Here is a 24,130-nt window from a genome sequence, read left to right on the forward strand (position 1 = left end):
CTCCCCTGGTATAAAGGGAATTGTGTGATGTTGACTCACCTGGTATAGAGGGAATTGTGTGATGTTGACTCAGCTGGTATAGAGGGAATTGTGTGATGTTGACTCAGCTGGTATAGAGGGAATTGTGTGATGTTGACTCAGCTGGTATAGAGGGAATTGTGTGATGTTGACTCAGCTGGTATAGAGGGAATTGTGTGATGTTGACTCTCTTGGTATAGAGGGAATTGTGTGATGTTGACTCTTGGTATAGAGGGAATTGTGTGATGTTGACTCATCTGGTATAGAGGGAATTGTGTGATGTTGACTCATCTGGTATAGAGGGAATTGTGTGATGTTGACTCTCTTAGTATAGAGGGAATTGTGTGATGTTGACTCCCCTGGTATAAAGGAAATTGTGTGATGTTGACTCATCTGGTATAGAGGGAATTGTGTGATGTTGACTCATCTGGTATAGAGGGAATTGTGTGATGTTGACTCATCTGGTATAGAGGGAATTGTGTGATGTTGACTCATCTGGTATAGAGGGAATTGTGTGATGTTGACTCTCTTAGTATAGAGGGAATTGTGTGATGTTGACTCCCCTGGTATAAAGGGAATTGTGTGATGTTGACTCATCTGGTATAGAGGGAATTGTGTGATGTTGACTCATCTGGTATAGAGGTAATTGTGTGATGTTGACTCCCCTGGTATAAAGGGAATTGTGTGATGTTGACTCACCTGGAATAGAGGGAAGCTGTCTCTCAGTGACGCTCAAGGCCTCCACTGGTTTCTCGGGTGTCGGGAAGGGCAGAGGCGGGGCTACAGGCTCTTGGTGGGTGATCATTGGCTTGTTGATGGTCTCAGGTTGGCTGGGAAGTTTGGGTAGTTGATTGGGTGGTTTGGGCTTGTAAGAGCCTGTGACAGTGTAGCCCATCCCACCAGGACATATCTCCTTGAATTTAGCTAAAAATGTTAAAAGAAAAATATGTATTCTTTACGCAAGAAAAAAAAAACACATCAGAAACCACTTCCATCTCAAAAAAACAGATCGAAATGTCCACATGAAATATATTTACTTTGCATAATTCATAGCTATAAGACTAATTTGATTGATATTTTATTTGATGTAACTCACATGTAAAGTACAATAAGTTAGGTTAGGTTTTTGTTGAAGCAGATTCACCACGTGTATATAATTCTCTGAGTTCTTTCCGAGTTCCACATACAGTGCATTCAGGAAAGTATTCAGTCCCCTTGACTTTTTCCACATTCTAAAATGGATGAAAAAAAAACGTATCCATCGACACACAATACCCCATTATGACAAAGTGAAAACAGGTTTATAGACATTTTAGCAAATGTATTACAACTAAAAAGGTATTCAGACCCTTTGCTATGTGACTCGAAATTGAGCTCAGGTGCATCCTGTTACCATTGATCATCCTTTAATGTTTCTACAGCTTGATTGGAGTCCATCTGTGGTAAATTCAATTGATTGGACATGATTTTGAAAGGCACACACCTGTCTATATAAGGTCCCACAGTTGACAGAGAATGTCATAGCAAAACCCAGGTTGAAATAATTATCCGTAGAGCTCCGAGACAGGACTGTGTCGAGGCACAGATCTGGGGAAGAGTACCAAAAAATGTCTGCAGCATTGAGGTCCCAAGAACACAGTGGCCTCCATCATTCTTAAATGTATGAAGTTTGGAACCACCAATACACTCACTAGAGCTGGCCACCCGGCCAAACTTAGCAATCGGGGGAGAAGGGCCTTGGTCAGGGAGGTGACCAAGATCCCGATGGTCACTCTGACAAAGCTCCAGTTCCTTTCTGGAGATGGGAGAACTTTCCAGAAGGATAACCATCTCTGCAGCACTCTACCAATCAGGTCTTTATGGTAAAATGCCAGACGGAAGCCATTCCTCAGTAAAAGGCACATGACAGCCCGCTTGGAGTTTGCCAAAAGGCACCTAAAGACTTTCAGACCATGAGAAATAAGATTCTCTGGTCTGATGAAACCAAGATTGAACTCTTTGGCCTGAATGCAAAGCATCGCGCCTGGAGGAAACCGGGCACCATCGCTACGGTGAAGCATGGTGGTGGCAGCATCATGCTGTGGGGATGTTTTTCAGCAGCAGGGACTGGGAGACTAGTCAGGATCGAGGGAAAGATGAACAGACCAAAGTACATAGAGTACATAAAACCTTCTCCAGAGCGCTCAGGACCTCAGACTGGGGCGAAGATTCACCTTCCAAGAGGAAAACGAGCCTAAGCACACAGCCAAGACAACACAAGAGTGGCTTCAGGACAAGTCTCTGAATGTTCTTGAGTGGCCCAGCAAGAGCCCAGCCAATTGCAGTTAAACCACTACATTTAACATTGATAGTGAAACAAATATATCAGATCAAACAAGTAACTAATCCAGCTACCTTGGTAAACATTCCAACAAATGAAGAAGAACACATTGAAAGAGATAAAAACCACTGCACTTCACATCAAGGTTAGTCCTGAAATGATTACACCAATCCTATATGTCTAGCACAAGTCTATCATTTACTCTTATCTTCTTATGGCTGCAGGGGCAGTATTGAGTAGCTTGGATGAAAGGTGCCCAGAGTAAATGGCCTGCTCCTCAGTCTTGTCAGTCTCAGTTAGTATTGGATAGAAAACACTCAGAAGTTTCTAAAACTGTTTGAATGATGTCTGTGAGTATAACAGAACTCATATGGCAGGTAAAAACCTGAGAAGAAATCCAAACAGGAAGTGAGAAATCTGAGGTTGGTCGATTTTCAACTCAGGCCCTATTGAATTCACATTGGGATATGAATGAAGTTGCACTTCTTAGGGCTTCCACTAGATGTCAATCATCTTTAGAAACTTTAATGAGGCTTCTACTGTGTTGTGGGACTGAATAAGAGCTGAATGAGTCAGGTACTGGCAAAGAGCCATTTCCTGGTCATGCGCATTCCACATGATATCGACTTGCGTTCCGTTGCTCCTCTAGACACAAAGGAATTCTCCGAAGACTCTGAAGATTTATGATAAAAACATCCTAATGATTGATTCTACACTTAGTTTGAAATGTTTCTTCGACCTGTAATATAACTTTTTGAAGTTTTTGTCCGAAGTAATGCACAAGCGTTTGGATATGTGTACTTAATGCTAGTTACTTTTGCTATAGATAACTGACATTATTGAACAAATCAAGCATTTATTGTGGAACTGCGATTCTTGAGAGTGCATTCTGATGAAGATCATAAGGGAATATGTATCATGTATTTTTTTTGACTCCAACATGGTGGCTAATTTGATTATTTTTCTGAGTGCCGTTTCAGATTATTGCATGGTTTGCTTTTCCGTAAAGTTTTTTTGAAATCTGACACAGCGGTTGCATTAAGGAGAGGTATATGTATAATTCCATGTTTATGGTGGTGGTATTATCATCTACATTTATGATGAGTGTTTCTGTTGAATCGATGTGGCTAGGCAAAATCACTGGATGTTCTTGGAACTAGTGAACGCATCGCGCCAATGTAAACTCAGATTTTATAATATAAATATGAACTTTATCAAACAAAACATACATGTATTGTGTAACATGAAGTCCTATGAGTGTCATCTGATGAAGATCATCAAATGTTAGTGACTAATTTTATCTCTATTTGTGCTTTTTGTGACTCCTCTCTTTGGCTGGAAAAATGGCTGTGTTTTTCTGTGGCTTGGTGGTGACCTAACATAATCATTTGTGGTGCTTTCGCTGTAAAGCATATTTGAAATCGGACACTGTGGTGGGATTAACAACAAGATTACCTTTAAAACGGAATAAGATCCATGTATGTTTGAGGAATTTTAATTATGAGATTTCTGTTGTTTTGAATTTGGCACCCTGCACTTTCACTGGCTGTTGTCATATCATCCCGTTAAAGGGATTGCAGCCCTAAGAAGTTATAACAGCTCTTAATCTTACCCACAGAGATGTTCTCACTTGGTGAAAAAATGGGCCGCGTTCCAAGATATCATCCTCTAACTCTACCACCCACACTCTCTTTAACAACCTGCTGTACCAAACTGCAAACCTGGAGGATCTGGCAACCAAAGGAATCTGGCAACCCAGATTAATTTGACTGGTGTTGTTAATTAGGCCAAACGAGGTCATTTAGTAATGTCTCTCGGAGCCCAGACAGACAATACAGGCACAGACGAAGAAAAGGGTTAGACTTATTCCCAGATCTCCCAGGTCTAATGGAATGTTTGGCTCAACATCATAAATGAAATAAGACAGACCTTTTTGAGTGGAAGTGTGAGGACTCAGCGAACAGCTTCTATCTATTTAGTGTGGCTGTGGTCCACATGATCTGCAGGCGTCTGCTATTGTATCACCAAGGTGAACACTGACCATAATACCCGTACAGGTTGCACTGACAGAGGGGGAGCCGTGGTGGAGTAAGGGGAGACAATGGGAGTGTGGTGGTGGTGGTGGAGTAAGGGGAGACAGTGGGAGTGTGGTGGTGGTGGTGGTGGAGTAAGGGGAGACAGTGGGAGTGTGGTGGTGGTGGTGGAATAAGGCGAGACAGTGGGAGTGTGGTGGTGGTGGTGGAGTAAGGGGAGACAGTGAGAGTGTGGTGGTGGTGGTGGAGTAAGGGGAGACAGTGGGAGTGTGGTGGTGGTGGTGGTGGAGTAAGGGGAGACAGTGGGAGTGTGGTGGTGGTGGTGGTGGAGTAAGGGGAGACAGTGGGAGTGTGGTGGTGGTGGTGGTGGTGGTGGAGTAAGGGGAGACAGGGGAAGTGTGGTGGTGGTGGAGTAAGGGGAGACAGTGGGAGTGTGGTGGTGGTGGTGGTGGAGTAAGGGGAGACAGTGGGAGTGTGGTGGTGGTGGTGGAATAAGGCGAGACAGTGGGAGTGTGGTGGTGGTGGAGTAAGGGGAGACAGTGGGAGTGTGGTGGTGGTGGTGGAGTAAGGGGAGACAGTGGGAGTGTGGTGGTGGTGGTGGAGTAAGGGGAGACAGTGGGAGTGTGGTGGTGGTGGTGGAGTAAGGGGAGACAGTGGGAGTGTGGTGGTGGTGGTGGTGGTGGTGGAGTAAGGGGAGACAGTGGGAGTGTGGTGGTGGTGGTGGAGTAAGGGGAGACAGTGGGAGTGTGGTGGTAGTGGTTGTGGTGGATTAAGGGGAGACAGTGGGAGTGTGGTGGTGGTGGTGGTGGTGGAGTAAGGGGAGACAGTGGGAGTGTGGTGGTGGTGGTGGAGTAAGGGGAGACAGTGGGAGTGTGGTGGTGGGGATTTAACTGCATCTAAAAGCATATATTTGGCAAAGCAGTTAACCACATGCACACAGAGAGAGAGAGAGAGAGAGAGAGAGAGAGAGAGAGAGAGAGAGAGAGAGAGAGAGAGAGAGAGATCTGTGGGGGTTGGGGTCGGGTGAATGAATGCCATTGGTCCCATATTTCCATCTCTCAGTGTGAGATTGGTGGAATAGATGGATGGGTAGAGGTGTAGTCTGTCTGGAGCTCAGAGGTGCCGGCATTGGGGACCTTACCTGTTCCTGGCAGGGGGCACTTGTCGCAGCGCGGGCCCCAGGCCTTGCCCACACTGCAGCAGCACAGCTGTTTGCTCAGCTGAGCAGGCACTGGGTGCAAACACTGCTTCCCCGAACTGACCAATCGGAAACAAGCCCCTTTCTCCTCGTGGACGGCAGGGGTGTCAGCTGAAGAGGTGCGGCGGAGGGTGGAGGGAGAGGGGCGAGGGGAGGTGCGTCACAGTGGGGGGGAGACACATACATGGGGGAGAGAAGAGAAATAAAGAGAAGAGAAGTAAAGAAGTCCCCCTTCACCGGAATCCCCCCGCCCAACACAGAGTCCAGGAGTCACACATTTATAACAACGACATCAAAAATACCAAGGAAAATGTGAAACATCTCGGCGTAGTTAGCTGCTACCGCTGAGACCTTTCATATCTTCGACGCGGGATTTTTGAGCTATGAAGAAAGTGTTGACACAACTAAACGCTCAAACACAAAACACACGCGACACATACGACATCGAAAGCTCTTTGGGTGTACACACATTGAGCGCTTCATGCCATGGCTTCATGCACTAGTTAGCAAAGTCAAACACTGACTCAAATAACAGCATGCAGTAGGGTTGGTTGAGTGTTTCTGAATGGTGCCCATCATGAGGGGTTGAGCAGGAGTGGAAACTGTGGCATGGCAAGGCATCAACGGAACAAAAGACTCTCTAAGGCTTTGACCTCCAAGTAGAGCTAGAGCCATGTGATGTTCTTTCAGCATTTCTTCATTTTTCAATTGGTAAGCCGTCCTATCAACGGCAAATCAGTGCTAACACAAATGGACCATGACATTCCTTTATTTCTCTCGCCCAACAGTCTCCAAAACCCCAAATGTGATTGTGTTGTACTGTTCAGACCAACAGCAGGCATTAATGAGTTAATGGACGAGTTTACAAGACATCATTCCAACAACAGTGAAAGGTAATAGCCTTTTCTTTACCAATTCCTGTACAAAAGGTCACAAAGGCTTGTTCCAAAGCTTTAATTCCTCTAACATTTTCCCCTTCGGGCAGTTTGTGTGGTGCATTGATATTCGTCAAAACAGGCGGAAAGAGTTCTCAGGTTTCCAGTCATTATGTTGACAAAGCTGAGCGTGTGTGTGAGCGTGTGTGTGTGAGAGTGTGTGTGAGCGTGTGTGTGAGTGTGTGTTACTGTTGGAAAGGCGGGCTCAAACCCGCCGAACCACTGTCCCCCCAAACCCTCGACCAAAAATTGTGACGGCGCCTCTGAGTCTCACACTTCACAGCTCGGACACACGGTGGAAATCGTGCGTGACAGACAGCAATCATTTTTGCTCTAGTCTCCACTCGCTTCCCCAAACTCCATCCACCCCCCTCCTCCCTCCTTCTTACCACCCACAGTAAAGTTGCCACCAATTAATACCAGTGACTACCAACTCCCTGATATGGCAGCACCACAGTGTGTAACACACTTGAGTCTTTTCGAGTGTCAGTAACGGTCCAGCTAAAAGGGCTATGGCTTGGCTATTGGGTTCAGTTGCTAAAGGCTAAACTAGAGCAGTCCCATGAATAGGCCAGTGAATGACCCAACGTTAGAATCTCTCTCGTTGTCAGATGTTGGGAGGTAGCCCAGTAGAGGGTAGTGGAGATAGAGGGATAGAGAGAGGTGAGATTTCTGGGGTTCTGTTAGATTGCCCTGGATGGCCCTCCCTCCATTCCAAGTTAGTTGCTGTATTTGTGTCCCATCATGTTACCCTATTTTGGAGCTTGATCGCGTGTGGTTTGTGAACTTCAAGCAGTCATTATTTTGAACCTTTTGGTCAAGAATTTGTCTAAAATTACAGTCTTGCACCAGTGGAATGTTTGATGACGTGTCAAAATCACCAAATACAAATTAGTCAGGGATGTTTTAAGTGCTACGCATGGAATGCATTGGTTTATTTTTGTTATACGTTTAGTTGGACACAGGATGTACATGTAAGTAAATGTCAAGTGTCACTCCGTGGTGCACTAGAGCATTATTGGTGGCGCTCACAATGGTTACGCCAGTTTTGGTTGGTTACTGTCATGCACACTATAAGCCAATCAACACGCAAAGGCGCAGTCCAGGGGAGGATTAGGCTATATCCTGGTCCTTCATTGACGCCAATATGTTTCTCTCCAAACTCCACTCTGCTTTTCAGGTCATTAGAGAGCCAGAGAAACTCAGTAACTCAACACACCCAACGATGGGAGAAGTCTAGACCTGACATTGGGGGTTCAATGACAGGCAACATATGCAGGGGAGGGGGCAGACACAATGGCTGATGTCACTGATGAATTTCAAACGCCTCCTTTTTCCATGTAAGAACAAAACGGTAGCAAGGCTCCTTGCCGTAGCCAGTGATGTTGATGAATGGCCACTCAGGTTTCATTAGCAATGAGATAAATAGAGGGGAACCAGGAATAGAAGAAAAAACAAGAATGACAATGCACACACACACACACACACACACACACACACACACACACACACACACACACACACACACACACACACACACACACACACACACACACACACACACACACACACACACACACACACACACACACACACACACACACACACACAGTGGTCGGACTGGGAGAGACAACGGGCCGACAGGGAAACACAGATTACATTGGAACAGTGATTAAAGGCCATCACTGTTCAATCGCTCTCCGACCAAAAACCAAGAGAACATAGAATCAGGTCAATAGGATTTTAATCCCTCCCTCCCTCCCTCGCGCCCTCCCGCCCACCCTCCCACCCTCCGTCCCTCCCTCCTTCCGTCCCTCCCTCTTTCAGTAGAGAGAAATTAGATCTGCTGTGTTTTCAAATGCTGTGCCTTGTGTTCCATGCTCTAGGGGGAATCTGATTAATTTGATAAACACCATGCTTTTCATCCATGCATTTTCATCTGTTCCCACATTCGTATGCATTTCATCAAAACGCAGCCTTTGCAGTACTATTTGCAGCATTCACAACATTCTTAGACTGCAACCCAGACTGTATGGGCTGAATTAATACAAATTCAAAGAAATGTATGGGAAATGTATGTCACACCCAAAAATGGCACTGAGAGAGAGAGAGGGAGGGAGGGAGAGAGTGAGAGGGAGGGAGGGAGGGAGGGAGGGAGGGAGGGAGGGGGAGGGAGGGAGGGAGGGAGAGAGAGAGAGAGAGAGAGAGAGAGAGAGAGAGAGAGAGAGGACTTACGGATACAGGTGGAGAGGGTAGGGTCAGGGATGAAGCCGGCCTTACAGCTGCACCTGTAGCTACCTATGGTGTTCAGACAGTCTCCGTTGGGACACACGCCCTGCAGCTGGCACTCATTAAGATCTGCAACAGAACAACAAGGAGAGGAACAAAGTAATGCACTGTTGATATACATATTAGTGTTTATTACACAGTACAGAAAGGAACATGAACTGAACGTGCATAGAATGGAGTTGTGTGCAAAACACAGCCTGTATGCCTGACACATATGAGTTGGCAACTCCACCGATTACCATCATTTTATTTGTTTCCGTGCATGAGTTTGTATAATAGCTCACAACAACCACATTCATATCATAACCCTGGTGTAGCCACATAACCCTGGTGTAGCCCATTAACCCTGGTGTAGCCCATTAACCCTGGTGTAGCCGCATAACTCTGGTGTAGCCGCATAACCCTGGTGTTGCCGCATAACCCTGGTGTAGCCGCATAACTCTGGTGTAGCCGCATAACCCTGGAGTTGCCGCATAACCCTGGTGTAGCCCATTAACCCTGGTGTAGCCGCATAACCCTGGTGTAGCCGCATAACCCTGGTGTAGCCACATAACTCTGGTGTAGCCGCTTAACCCTGGTGTAGCCGCATAATCCTGGTGTAGCCACATAACCCTGGTGTAGCCACATAACCCTGGTGTTGCCGCATAACCCCTTGTGTAGCCGCATAACCCCTTGTGTAGCCGCATAACTCTGGTGTAGCCGCATAACCCTGGTGTAACCGCATAACCCTGGTGTAACCGCATAACCCTGGTGTAGCCGCATAACCCCTTGTGTAGCCGCATAACCCCTTGTGTAGCCGCATAACCCCTTGTGTAGCCACATACCCCCTTGTGTAGCCGCATAACCCCTTGTGTAGCCGCATAACCCCTTGTGTAGCCGCATAACCCCTTGTGTAGCCGCATAACCCCTTGTGTAGCCGCATAACTCTGGTGTAGCCGCATAACCCCTTGTGTAGCCGCATAACCCCTTGTGTAGCCACATACCCCCTTGTGTAGCCGCATAACCCCTTGTGTAGCCGCATAACTCTGGTGTAGCCGCATAACCCCTTGTGTAGCCGCATAACCCCTTGTGTAGCCACATCACCCCTTGTGTAGCCACATACCCCCTTGTGTAGCCGCATAACCCCTTGTGTAGCCGCATAACCCCTTGTGTAGCCGCATAACCCCTTGTGTAGCCGCATAACTCTGGTGTAGCCGCATAACCCCTTGTGTAGCCGCATAACCCCTTGTGTAGCCGCATAACCCTGGTGTAGCCACATAACTCTGGTGTAGCCGCATAACCCTGGTGTAGCCGCATAATTCTGGTGTAGCCGCATAATCCTGGTGTAGCCGCATAACACTGGTGTAGCCGCATAACCCTGGTGTAGCCGCATAACTCTGATGTAGCCACTACATAACTGTTCTGGTCCAAGGCAGCCCTGTAGTTTTAGGTAATTAATGTGGAGTTGAAGAGACAGTTTCAGGTCTTAGGCATAAATCTTGGTTATGTAGTAACCTCACAGAAGAGCAGGTTCATTTCCTTAGTTCAAGGTCTGGGTTATGAGGCTGGCTGTGGGACTAACAGCTTTATGCTTTATGTCCTCAGGGGTTCTTTGGCTCATTGCAGCTGTGCTGTGTCAGCCAGTCACTAGAGAAGGGTTTCTCAAACTCGGTCCTCGGGACCCCAAGACGTGCACGTTTTAGTTTTTGCCCTAGCACTACACAGCTGATTCAAATAATCAACTAATCCTCACGCTTTGATAATTTGAATCAGATGTGTAGGGTTAGGGCAACAACAAAAAAACGCAGCCTTTGGGCCCCGGGACCGGGTTTGAGAAACCCTGCTTGTTCAGGAAGCAACAGCAGGGTAGATATAATATGTCCGGCTGGAAGAAGGTCAACAGAATTCTCTCCCCCGTATTCTTCCTCCTAACAGGAGACAATGAGACTTTGTATCCCCTTCCAACTCAGCTGCCTCTTAGCTGTTTACATATACCTCATTTCTTCTGGCATCCAGTTTACAAGTGCAGTTTGTTATTGAGAGGGATAAATACGAAGCATGTGTCTGAGTTATGTATCGAAAAGAGAGCTTTGTTTTCCCCCTAATTCTGCTCCACAGGACACACATTTTCACTTTCTGTTTGCAAAGTGAAAAGCAGAAGCAGTACAGGAGCATCATGTACACAGAGAGGGTGCTAGACGCCTGACACTAAGTGGATGGTGTCATGACAAGAGCAGCATCACATCACCGTGTGGCACTCTAACACCAGCCGGCAGCATGTTGATATCCTTCCATGTAAGTCATGAATATTTCAGCGGCTTCATCACGCCCAGGTCCATAACACAGGAGGCTCTGTCAAACTGTCAAAGAACCACTAATCAGGGGCAGAGACGTCACTTCCCAGGGACGTCTCCCCTGGGGTGGGTGAATGAGGGTGTTCCTTCCTGCCCTACAGGACAGATGATCAAAATACCCTTATTTTTTCCCGGGCAGATCTCAAGAGGAGAAAGATGTTTGCGTTAACATTCTTTTCTATGACACCCTCTTGTCGGGAATTTCAATGAATGGCAATTATCATCTTACGGGACGCGGCGGTGTACTCACACATGTCTCCACTGGTGGTTTCACAGTTTCAACACCTGCACCGCTCCTCTGCGCCGCGCCCACCTGCGCTGTCAATCACCGCACTGACAGAATAATTACCCACAAGGCAATAAAACGGCCCAGCGGTGAGCCGAGTGGAGGAGAGATGAATTGACTATTTCTGGCCCCTTGGGGCCCCACAGAGAGCAGCCAATTGCCTCTGATGACACACGGAGAAATGTGTCATGCTAGGTTGAGGAGAAGCATAGGAGCACAGCTACCATTGGAAATGAGACCCTGGTCTCAATGGGTTCTCCTGTTTAAATAAAGTTGAATAAATCACTGCTCCCTCATCACCTTAATCACTTTGTACTCAAATCCGCTGCCTGGGCTGGAACCAAAGCATGTGAGAAGAGTGAAGCAAGTTGCATACCGCTCTGGCGCTTCATGTCCTTTCCAACCGCTCCGTGCTCACAGAAAAACAATGCCACTCCAAATTCGCTCCATTAATTAAAATCACAATTTAACCAACACACATCTATTCTTGTGACTACCTTATCCTACCATTGGGTTTTGAAGTATTGAAACCAAACCATTTGAATTAAAAGTATTTGAATAAACATGAAAAGGTGACTGTAAGAAGCTAGCATAATTTCAAATAGGCTACATGTCATATTACACAGCAAATATACACGAAATAGGTCAGGAGCCAGACAGGGAGCCTAAGAAGGATCGAAAATGTATTATTTAGGTTATATTATTTCTATTATTTCAAGGCTTTTACCTACAAAGAAATACATTGTGAAGCATTTGCAAGTGCGACATAGTAGACTGGCTGGGACATTAAGCGCTCAGCATTTAAACAACATTTTGTCGTATTAAATCAATATAGTTTATAAATTGAGCATATCGGCTGTGACTTACTTAGAATGAAATACAAATTAAATGAAAAATGTCTTATTAGTGCATTTGAATTCATTTTTAGAATGAATTTGCAGAGCTACTGGGATGATAAACACCCTTTTGGCCACTCTTGCCAGGCTGGGCAGAGATGCAAAGTTAGTTTTCCTCTCTATAGGTAGGCCTTTCTCTCTATAGGTAGGCCTTTCTCTCTATAGGTAGGCCTATAGGTAGGCCTTTCTCTCTATAGGTAGGCCTTTCTCTCTATAGGTAGACCTTTCTCTCTATAGGTAGGCCCTCTCTATAGGTAGGCCTTTCTCTCTATAGGTAGGCCTTTCTCTCTATAGGTAGGCCTTTCTCTCTATAGGTAGGCCTATAGGTAGGCCTTTCTCTCTATAGGTAGGCCTTTCTCTCTATAGGTAGGCCTTTCTCTCTATAGGTAGGCCTATAGGTAGGCCTTTCTCTCTATAGGTAGGCCTTTCTCTCTATAGGTAGGCCTATAGGTAGGCCTTTCTCTCTATAGGTAGGCCTTTCTCTCTATAGGTAGGCCTTTCTCTCTATAGGTAGGCCTTTTAGGTAGGCCTTTCTCTCTATAGGTAGGCCTTTCTCTCTATAGGTAGGCCTTTCTCTCTATAGGTAGGCCTTTCTCTCTATAGGTAGGCCTTTCTCTCTATAGGTAGGCCTTTCTCTCTATAGGTAGGCCTATAGGTAGGCCTTTCTCTCTATAGGTAGGCCTTTCTCTCTATAGGTAGGCCTTTCTCTCTATAGGTAGGCCTATAGGTAGGCCTTTCTCTCTATAGGTAGGCCTTTCTCTCTATAGGTAGGCCTTTCTCTCTATAGGTAGGCCTATAGGTAGGCCTTTCTCTCTATAGGTAGGCCTTTCTCTCTATAGGTAGGCCTATAGGTAGGCCTTTCTCTCTATAGGTAGGCCTTTCTCTCTATAGGTAGGCCTTTCTCTCTATAGGTAGGCCTATAGGTAGGCCTTTCTCTCTATAGGTAGGCCTTTCTCTCTATAGGTAGGCCTTTCTCTCTATAGGTAGGCCTATAGGTAGGCCTTTCTCTCTATAGGTAGGCCTTTCTCTCTATAGGTAGGCCTTTCTCTCTATAGGTAGGCCTTTCTCTCTATAGGTAGGCCTTTCTCTCTATAGGTAGGCCTTTCTCTCTATAGGTAGGCCTATAGGTAGGCCTTTCTCTCTATAGGTAGGCCTATAGGTAGGCCTTTCTCTCTATAGGTAGGCCTTTCTCTCTATAGGTAGGCCTTTCTCTCTATAGGTAGGCCTATAGGTAGGCCTTTCTCTCTATAGGTAGGCCTTTCTCTCTATAGGTAGGCCTTTCTCTCTATAGGTAGGCCTTTCTCTCTATAGGTAGGCCTTTCTCTCTATAGGTAGGCCTTTCTCTCTATAGGTAGGCCTATAGGTAGGCCTTTCTCTCTATAGGTAGGCCTTTCTCTCTATAGGTAGGCCTTTCTCTCTATAGGTAGGCCTATAGGTAGGCCTTTCTCTCTATAGGTAGGCCTTTCTCTCTATAGGTAGGCCTTTCTCTCTATAGGTAGGCCTATAGGTAGGCCTTTCTCTCTATAGGTAGGCCTTTCTCTCTATAGGTAGGCCTTTCTCTCTATAGGTAGGCCTATAGGTAGGCCTTTCTCTCTATAGGTAGGCCTTTCTCTCTATAGGTAGGCCTATAGGTAGGCCTTTCTCTCTATAGGTAGGCCTTTCTCTCTATAGGTAGGCCTTTCTCTCTATAGGTAGGCCTATAGGTAGGCCTTTCTCTCTATAGGTAGGCCTTTCTCTCTATAGGTAGGCCTTTCTCTCTATAGGTAGGCCTTTCTCTCTATAGGTAGGCCTTTCTCTCTATAGGTAGGCCTTTCTCTCTATAGGTAGGCCTATAGGTAGGCCTTTTCTCTCTATAGGTAGGCCTTTCTCTCTATAGGTAGGCCTTTCTCTCTATAGGTAGGCCTTTCTCTCTATAGGTAGGCCTTTCTCTCTATAGGTAGGCCTATTTCTCTCTATAGGTAGGCCTATAGGTAGGCCTTTCTCTCTATAGGTAGGCCTTTCTCTCTATAGGTAGGCCTTTCTCTCTATAGGTAGGCCTAAAGGTTTTTTAGGCACAATAACCCATTCAAAACGGAAAGCTCCTCGGGCGTGGGAATATGCCAGGCCTATTGGGCCAAAATCAATGATGGCCTATTGTATAGATAATAAAACAAAAATGAACGAAAGAGATCTGATTTTGAGTTTATAAATACTGTGCTACAATGACACACTTAGTTATCTACCCACCTCGTTCCTTTCTTTTAACATGTGCACGTAGTAAGTACCCCATCACGCTTTTGGGATACGTGTCTTTTCAGATTCCACAATGATTATTTAGCTGTGGACGCTACATCACAACACTCCCTCTCTTGCTCTTGGTCCTCTTTGTAAGTCAGATTGATTTAGCACCTGTGTGTTTTATCAGTTTCTTTCTAAAAATATTTAGCGAACTCCATGAGAGTAGCTAAAGCGAGGGGTTTACAGCCGCACACAAGTAGACTACAGAGGCATGCTCCGCCGGGCATGCCCTGAGCTCGTGAAGTGAACGCTACTGGAGTGAAATTGGAGCTGGGCGAGAAGGCCGATGCTCCAGCCTTTGGGAATCTCGCTCCCTGCTCTTGTCAAATTGGCAACGCTCCACTCCTCGCTCCACTCCTCGCAGCACTCCATCTCCGCTCACATAATCTGTCTGGGACGCACCTGCGCTTTAGCCCCCACAACATTCAGCAGTGCCTGAGAAGTGCTAAACTAGAGTATGTGGGAGGGAGATTGGCTTGTCCAAGTGGAATCATACAGAACTTAACCATGCCTAACACCACACTTTGCCCCTAACCTCACCGCTTCAGAACTCAAATGGCTCACTCGGGAATTTAATCAGAACCTGGATCAGACCCGGGACCAAACCGACTCCACACATCTTTAAACCAGCCAAGCAATCCTCTACCTTGTCTCTTTTTCCCTCCACATCTTATATTGGACACAGTCACACCATGTCTGGCGATTTGTAAACACACGTACCTAGCTCCAAGGAAAACAAATTGGAAATGAAATCCAAATCGGCCCTGTAAAAAAAAAAAGGTGAATAATAACGGGAACAGGATGTGGTGGATTACAGGGTGAGTCACAGCACCTCCACAGGAATAGCCAAGTCTGGGCTCCTGGGCCCTGGGCCGGCGCTCTGTTCTCCTCAGCCTGGCAGCTCTCCGACTAGGCAGCAAGCAGGCCTCAGCTCCCCTTTCAGAGCCCTTTGCGCCTGGCAAACGCTTCGGCGTACTGGCGCTCTGCTTCATGGCGAACCAGTGTAACCCTGGCAGATGCCCTCTATTAGTTGTGCCATGCACGACAGTACCAGTGCTGCCAACGAATGGGATTCCTTTGAAGAGAGCAGGGAGTGATGCCAAATGATGTCCCCTGATATCTTCAATGTCTTCAATGTACCGTCCACTGTTCCAATATATCATTCCTCAATGATGTGGAATAATGTAGTGTACTAAGTGTTGGGCAGTTGCTATTGTCGAACAAATGCCACAAGCTCGATTTGAAGGAGAAGCCTTCACGAGTTCAGAATCAAATCAAATCAAATGTATTTTGATATCTCAAAGTGCTGTACAAAACCACTCTCTGTAAGATCTGACCGTTCAAACAGCCAGCTACCATGGAGAGGAGCAGAGGTCTGGGTTTGCAGGTGAGAGGATGAGAGCGTTATAAATTACTTTGAAAAAGTGAGCAGTCAGTTAAGTCCCTGAAGCAGAGGCCTGTGGCCCATATGAGCCCTCTCTCTCTCTTTCTCTCTCCATCTTTCCCTCTCTATCTCTGTCTCCCTCTCTCTCCCCTTGAATGGAGTGCTGATTGAATCTTTTAACATGGCACCGACGTGCAAGGCAGCTCTGCTTCTAGCAGCAACTTTTCAGTATTTCTTTTGTGTGCGTGTGTGTGTTATTTCTTACATTATTAGCCCAGAACATTTTTTTTGCATCAGTACATACAGCCGGAAATAACATTTAGCCATCAGAGTGCCAGTAACTCACCAGCATTCCAACCAGAAATACAACTTTCCCGAATTGGATCCTTCGTGACAAGCATTTCGCTACACCCGCAATAACATCTGCTAAATATGTGACCAATAAAATTTTGATTTGATTTGGGCCACAGTGGGTTCAAAAGTCACTGGCGCGGAGCAGGCTTGATTTAGAGTGACTCCCCTGAAAGTGGTCAGGCCTGCCAGCCCTGATGTATTGTAGTCATCACTTGCTATCATATTCAAATTCAATACAGATTAGGGAAATCTATCAAATATGGCACCTGCCTCTTTTTTCCTCTCTCTCCTGCATGGCTGTTATGGTGTTTGGGGTCCTGTTAAAGCAGGATTGATCACTGACGAGCGAGTGGAGCAGGTCAGGAGGAGAAAGAAAATAATTTAAAAAACGTTAATCGTTGATGGATTTCAGGCAGCTCTGGGAGACAACAAATGGCAGCTGGCACACTAGGGTTGTAAATTAAGAATATATTCTCTCTCGCCTCAGAGTTGGCTGAGTGAGTGCGTCTGTGGAGGACCGGAAGGTGAGGGACCAGCAGAGGGTGCTGTGTACAGGTAGACAGGCCCACACCGCCCAAGGAAGGAGTAGAGCAGAGAAGAGCGCACAGGACACCAACACAAAGAGAATTATATCATTGTCAAAAGGAAGCATATTCATTCCCGTTTCTGGTTTGCAGCCCTGCTCTCTAGCAGGGTTTTATGTGGCTGGTGACAAATCAATTCTTTGGGGCTCATTTCTCTTGGCAAAGCCCTCCTCCACGCTAAGAAACGATCTCTGTGTGGGAAAACACAAGCAAAACCATGCCAGCGGGTCGACGCAGAGAGGTTGAACTAGAGGTGGGCCGCAGCTCTTACCTTGGCAGTGGGAGTTGTTGATGCGCTTGTATCCCTGGGGGCAGTCCATCGCCTGTCTGGATCCTCCAGCTGTCAGAGGAATAGCTGGAGAGGAGAGAGAGAGAGTTCTTTGTTTTGACGTCCATCATTCCATCTCTGAGGCGTATATGACTCAGAGCAAATGTAGGTGGAGTATATATGCTTCATTCTCGCACATGAACACGTTTGAGGACATGTCAAGGTTTTTTCAAATGCATTATGCATTTTCTACTGATAATTTGGGGATTCCTTCTGACTTCTGAGTAGACCGCATTTGAGGACTCATCCAGAATTGTTTAGGAAGGAGGAAGGCCACTCTGACAGTCTCTACTCTAACCTGTTCAACACAAACACGATCCATCAAACAAACACCTTGAGTAAGAACCAGCGTTTCATCTGATACACGTGCATGCATGCGTACAACGCGCACACACACACACACACACACACACACACACACACACACGCACACGCACACGCACACGCACACACACACACACACACACACCATTTAGTTTATCGCACTGGAAGTGTCACCTCGAACAGTTACATAGTTTATCATGACTCCAGGCTAGAGGTGGCGTCAGGAAACCTGCCAAGAATAAAAACCATCACACTTGGTTTTGATTGATGACAGGTTGCTTTAATCCCACTTTGATCTGACATCACAAATGCATGGTGTTGTCCTCCTTGACGCAGGCCTCTCAGCTTACTAGCATTGTCTGATAGCTGTTAAAGGACAAGAATAGGGATCTCAAGCTGACCTCTAGGGAAAATGAGAATCACAGCAAAATAAAAACATTTCTGCTCCCACATGGATTTGAGTTGAACGACAGCACAAGCATCCATTATATGAAAACAAAATGAAAGGGAAAATATGGGTAAAACACCCCTTCTCTCACATGGTGTGCACATGCACGGCAACTGATCAAACCCATGAACAAACACTTCCTCTCATGCATTCAGCTTTCTTATCCCTGGCCACACAAGCCTCAAGGACAGAACACTGTGCAAAAACACCCTCCTACCTCCGCTTCCAAATACCAAACACCACGTAGCCTTACTGTTTCATTTCCAAAGGTTGACATTAATTGCTTTCATTGTAAAAACTCAACGAAGGGAGCTGACATCTGTTAATCAAGACTCTGGTTGAGTTCCAATGGGTTGACAGGGGATGACAGAGGAAGAGAGCCCGAGGGCACAGTCAGAGTCCTCAAAGAGGAACCATTAAACCGCATTGCCCATGGTACCGCTGGCTCAGAATAAATCCAACCATTTCAATGCTGATGGGTGATTGCAGATGGAGAGTTAACTCAAAGTCTGCTTACGGTAATAAGGGGGAATCTAGATCTACTCTGGCAGACGGAAGTACTGATGGAGGCCCCGTGACAGGGTGGCACCCAAATACCTAAAAGCAGATTGATAACTTGCTAGCCTTGTCAACAGTGAACAAGGCTGTGTTTGTTTGCACGTAAGCCAATCTATTTAACAGCGAAAACTGTCTCCGGGGGTATAATGTGGCTGTGAACACGGCGCCCACACATAAACACTAACCTCACGCCCCTGCCATTCCTGACTCCCAACACAACCAGTCAGTACACTGTGCCTCCTTTGTACCTCTCAATAACAGGAGACTTTTGGGAACAAACTGGTGAAGGGCTTTAGGTTTTGTTCAGTGTGGAAACCAGGGAAGTAATGGTAGCAAAATATGTGTGGTGATTTCTGACCTTGAAAGAGTCTACCTGTCAGGTAAGACAGGAGTACCAACTTGATTCTCAGGCCCAACAGGGAAAAGTCTCCCTAACATAAAATGAGAGTTAATGAAAAAGCTGTCATAAGATTATTTGATAATGATTAAAGCGTAGTTATTTCATCTCCAAAGTGCACTGAGGGCACAGAGTACTTTGATGCCTGTCTGATTGAGGCAGACTAATAGCTTTTTTCTGGGTTACAAATTAGTTGTTTTTTTTATGAGCTCATCTTGAGTACAAGCTATTCACACGAGGATATCCACCGCCCTCCAGTTAATTGATGAAAACACATATCTCTAACCGCGTCCCTCCCCCGTCTCCTCCCACCATCCCCTCAGTCCCCCAAGCTCTCAACGGTCCCATAGCTTTGGTGCGAAAGAAACAAAGATCATTCTTTAAGCAGCACCCTTGGGAGATGGTTGGAATGGTCTAATGCAAACATGGGCCTCACCTTCCCCCACTGGGTAACAACAAGCTAAAATAGCCCAGGAAGAGAAAGACCGGACAGCCACGTGGGAACACAGAGGACTGATATGGAGACATCCAGGTTTTTTCTCTCTTTTTAAACAGATCTCTTCTCAAAATAAACCCACAGGGCCAGAAGCCAGCCACATTTTTTTTTATCTGGATAAACACAAGGGTCATATTATGTTCCCAAATGAATGTGACTCTGCGTCTTTATTTTGCCTGTTGCCAGCTGATACAAGTGACTGGGCAACTCGTGAGAGGAGTGAATTATTTTGTATTTTATCTTTATTTAGCAAGTCAAAGCTAGGATTTTCATTGGAGGTAGGCTAGCAGTGCCTCAAGAGCAGCTGCTCTGAAATGACTGGGCTGGACATTCTGATGTTACTTGCCGTAACTAGGCTACATTGTGTAATGTGTCTCAGGTGATGAGAGCCAGGCTGTGTCATGTTCATTTGAAAACAGATCTCCCAATTTCTCATTCCTAGCATATTTTTTTTAGCATCCCAGCATAGTTCAACATCTTCCAGAACTATAAACACAAAAAGGCGAAAGATCAAGATAATGTGACCGGGTTTCAGTCTGGATCTTGTACAAATCATTATTTCACCAAATATGGATGATACAAGCACGGCAATGTTGTAACGCTCGTCTGGGGGTATTAGAGGGAACGATTTTCACCTATTGTAGCCCTCTCCACTTGTGCCCGACTACGGGTTGATAATTGCAGATTTGGGCACTGAATGCAGTGGCTGTATAGTAACATGCTATAAATGACGCCAGAGATCAGGCTCTGCGCTTCACAGCGTTGTATGGGTTTCGACTAACAGCCGTTCTGAATTTGAGCACCGCACGCGACAAGAAGACGCCCCCCATCCCTCCCGCTAATTGGGCAACTTTATAAAACATTGTTGTTGTCTGAGTGAGGGACATGCTGTGAATGAAGATGCCTCGTTGTATTTTGAAAGCTGAGACACTGAGGATTAGAATAAATACCGCTGTGAAGTTAAACAAGCAAGCCAAACACCCGTGAGTAAAAAATGTGCACTTCACATTTCCATATCCTAAAACTCGTGTCATACAGTATACAGTGTCAGAAAAATGTTATCACTGTGTTAGATGTACAGTTACAAGATGACATGGCGGCAAACCCAATGCCATTTCGGAACAGAATGAGCCTACGTTTGTCAGTTGTGAAGAAAATCAGCCGCAGAACACACACCTGAATGCACTCGTGACTCCTTTCTGTCCGCACCAAAATGTCAATCTGTTTCTCTGAATTGCCCTGTGAAAGCCTAACACTGGAAGATGGTATTTTATTGCTTATAGCTGGTCATGTTTTTTGGGCCATTTTTGGATTGCTTAAACAGCAGTAACTGTGTGATGGCAGGGACGCAGGGTTGTGTTCCCAACAAAACAACTACAAGTGTGCTTCCTCTAGTTCCTCAACAGCACAGCTAGAAGAGCCCAAAAGCACCTTATCGTTGAAGACTCTTCTTTAAGTCAGAAAAGTGCTTTGAAATAGTTTAGGAACTGTGCACACTTTGGAGAGGTGTGTGTGGCCACTTGGAGACACCAGTTAGTCCTCTCACTCAAACCTGTGTAACTTCTTTGGTCTTATGTCGCACCTACCCCACATTTTCCAGGCATATTCGTATCATGTTACTGAATGTATCCCGAGTATTTTCAGATTTCGTTATCAACAAATGCGACGAAAAGTAGAGTAAATGTAAAATGCGCGTTAAATCGACAGTGTGATATTTGGATTCAGTTTTGTGTTCCAGGTGAAATGCTGTGTCCTCAACTTTGGCCTAATCATTTCCCCATAATCTCCAAACTGTTCCGGTTCAATTGCTACCATGCCTGCATATGCTTTTCATACTTCTTCTGCAATAGTCATGAACATTTCGCCCTACCCATATAGGCCAATTCCCACGAGTGTAAAAGGTCACAAGAAAGTCATTTGAGGATTACCATGAGGTGAGTCTGGACACCAGGGGTCCGGTTGTTGGAACATAACTGTGGGTCTGTGTCTGGTCTGGATCTGTTTGCTATGTGAGTCAGCACATTCACACTTGCGTGTCTTCACTGAATTCTACCATTTCTCCACCCCCCCCACCCGCCCATCATTTCCTTCTGCCCCCTTCTCTGTCATTCTCTGTGAAAAACCATTACCCCTCCTTTTTTGGGGCAGAAGCCGGGTTCCAATGTGTTGATTGTCTCGACACAAAAAAAAACACATTTTCTTGGAAGCAGTTATGAAGTGAGAAACTGCACATGCCAGTAAACTGCTTCCACAGTGCCAGTAAGGTGCAATACCGGATCTATCTTCAACTACTGTGTCTCGGCAGCAAATAGCCACACAGCACTCACATAGGCTGAGGCAAATTTCATTGGGCTGAGACGTCCTTAATTGGGTGTACAGTTCATCTGTCTCTCTCGCTGCCTGTCTAACCCACGACAGTCTCTCTCACTCCCCATTCGCCTTCTGATAAAGGCCAAGCATTATAATCTACACCGGCCAAAGAGTGTTACTTGTAATACATCGGTACTTACATGGTTTTGGGCACTTCTGGCATTTGTGGAACCCCCAGGATGTTCCAATGCTCTGACAGCATTCCTCCTGCTTGCTGAGACCAGGGAGGGCCTTGCCACACTGGCATTTAGAAGAGAAAGAGAGAGAAAGAGAGAAAGAAAGAGAGAAATAGAGAAAGGGAGAGGGAAGGAACAGCAGAGGGAAAGACTGAGTGAGCGAGTTCAGTATTTTCAGCTGGGAAAAAGCTCCCTCACATTCCCCTATTTGGCTGGCTGAAGTAATAAGAAAAAGCTCCCTCACATTCCCCTATTTGGCTGGCTGAAGTAATAAGAAAAAGCTCCCTCACATTCCCCTATTTGGCTGGCTGAAGTAATAAGAAAAAGCTCCCTCACATTCCCCTATTTGGCTGGCTGAAGTAATAAGAAAAAGCTGCACAACAACGCCTCACGACATGGGCTTGTGAACCATCAGCATCACACAATGCCCGTCTGTCACTCCAACTCCAACTCTCAGACAGAACAGCTCTATTATAGAACACATCCTGTCGCCAAGCCTCCCTCAGATGGACACACACTGATAAGGGAACACTCGCCGGCGCCTCGCCTGCTGATGGAGCCTTATCACCACAACGTCCATTTGACTGCAAAATGCAAACCAAATTGAATGGTGATCTGGGGTGGATAAGATGGGCGAGTTGCCAATGCTGCTCATAACTTTGGATGTATTTAAGCACTGACCTGGGTTAAGGGACTATTTCTAAGATGGGAAAAGTTGCTTGGTGTTGATAAGATCTTTATTCTCTGGGTATAAAGCAGGCTGAGAAATGACAGGAAGGCTCTTACACCTGCATTGATTTAAATTGAGGCGTGGTTGTTTTTTCCCCCTTTAAACACACATCAATTTAGATTAGCGTAGATTAGTTTGATGCACAAACAGCTACTTTGATTGTAGTTTTTCCAACGTAAAGAATGATAAATGGCTGGCATTGAAGCAGTACTCATTAACCACAAATCCTAACAAACTCTCCCCCTCTTATTTCCACTCTCTTTCTCCAACCCCCACCTTTCCCCTTGTCCTTCTCTAACTTGTCTTCCAATACTCTCAATCTGCACTCTCAACACTTCCAGTTTTCCTCTCTCTACCCCACTCTTCACCTCCATCCCTCCTCTCTCTCCATCCCTCCCCTCCCCCCTAGTCCCTCTCTGACCTGTGTGCCAGTGGTCTCTTGGAAACAGCGTCCCAGCTGGCTGTTGGAGACAGGCTGATACTGGGGTACGTAGCTCTGCAGGTTGGGGTAGATGATGTTGTGTCCCTGCTGCTGGATCTTCTGGCTGCTCTCTGAGTGGTGGTAGGTGTAGTGGGACTGGGTCTGGGAGTGGCCATTCTGCCCATTGCCTTTCACCTTCTGCCCATTGGCATCCAGCTGGGAGACCTGGTGGATCTGCACCGAGGCCTCTGGAGGATGCTTCACGTGGATGTTCACGATGCTGGGGGCATATTTCACTAGGGGAGACAAGGGAAAGAGGAAACGCTACTTAATGTTCCCCGACTGCACTTACTGGATGTACACTTACTGGATACTCCTTCGTTTTTGTACCTCTATGCCTGTGGATGAAAAACTAACATTTTCAAAATATCATCCATAACTCCACGTTTTTGGACTCAGTCTCTCTATCTTACCAGGGTTCTGTCCATTGCTGAAGGTGAGCGGCAGAGTATGAGTGGAGTGAATCTGGGACGTCTGCTGCTGTCCATTCTGGCGCTGCTGCCCATTCCCGTTCTGAACAGGCATCTGACAGAACTTCCCTGTGAAGGTAGGCGGGCACTGACACTTGTCCCTGGCACTGCACTTTCCACCATTCATGCAGGGAAGATGGCATACCACTAAAGAACACAAAGAACGTGAAGTTTAGCCAGCTGTGTCCACAGGTGACAGCGAACCCAATTATAATACACACACACACACACACTCTGAGCATTTCACAGCAGTTTATTGTTGGAAACATTTTTTTTTAACTTGGAGGCTGATCAACCTTTAAATAAAGAGCAAGTAGACAAAACAACCACTGTTTATGAACTTTGTTTGACATTTCTCCAAGAGTTATCGTCTTCCAATATTGTTTTCTTCTCTGAGTGCTCTCTCTCTCTCTCTCCCACTCCAGCGTCCATATGCCAAAGACCT

General features: G+C 46.0%; 1 protein-coding gene across 5 annotated transcripts in view; it reads right to left on the reverse strand.

The window, feature by feature from the left end:
* The window catches only part of LOC135512355 (latent-transforming growth factor beta-binding protein 1-like), a 129,560-nt gene that overhangs the window by 45,011 nt on the left and 60,419 nt on the right, over positions 1-24,130 (reverse strand). For 4 of the 5 annotated variants that reach the window (XM_064934307.1, XM_064934309.1, XM_064934306.1 and 1 more), the window contains exons 6-12: positions 23,629-23,832; positions 23,156-23,451; positions 21,969-22,068; positions 17,179-17,262; positions 8,740-8,862; positions 5,513-5,680; positions 718-942 (exon numbers count right to left, since the gene is read on the reverse strand). In XM_064934307.1, the coding sequence (XP_064790379.1) occupies positions 718-942; positions 5,513-5,680; positions 8,740-8,862; positions 17,179-17,262; positions 21,969-22,068; positions 23,156-23,451; positions 23,629-23,832 (1,200 nt within the window). The remainder of the gene's footprint in view (positions 1-717; positions 943-5,512; positions 5,681-8,739; positions 8,863-17,178; positions 17,263-21,968; positions 22,069-23,155; positions 23,452-23,628; positions 23,833-24,130) is intronic. The other variant, XM_064934308.1, reaches the window with a different exon arrangement.

The sequence above is a fragment of the Oncorhynchus masou genome, chromosome 24, assembly GCF_036934945.1.
Source record: "Oncorhynchus masou masou isolate Uvic2021 chromosome 24, UVic_Omas_1.1, whole genome shotgun sequence".
In the NCBI taxonomy this organism is placed as follows: domain Eukaryota; kingdom Metazoa; phylum Chordata; class Actinopteri; order Salmoniformes; family Salmonidae; genus Oncorhynchus; species Oncorhynchus masou.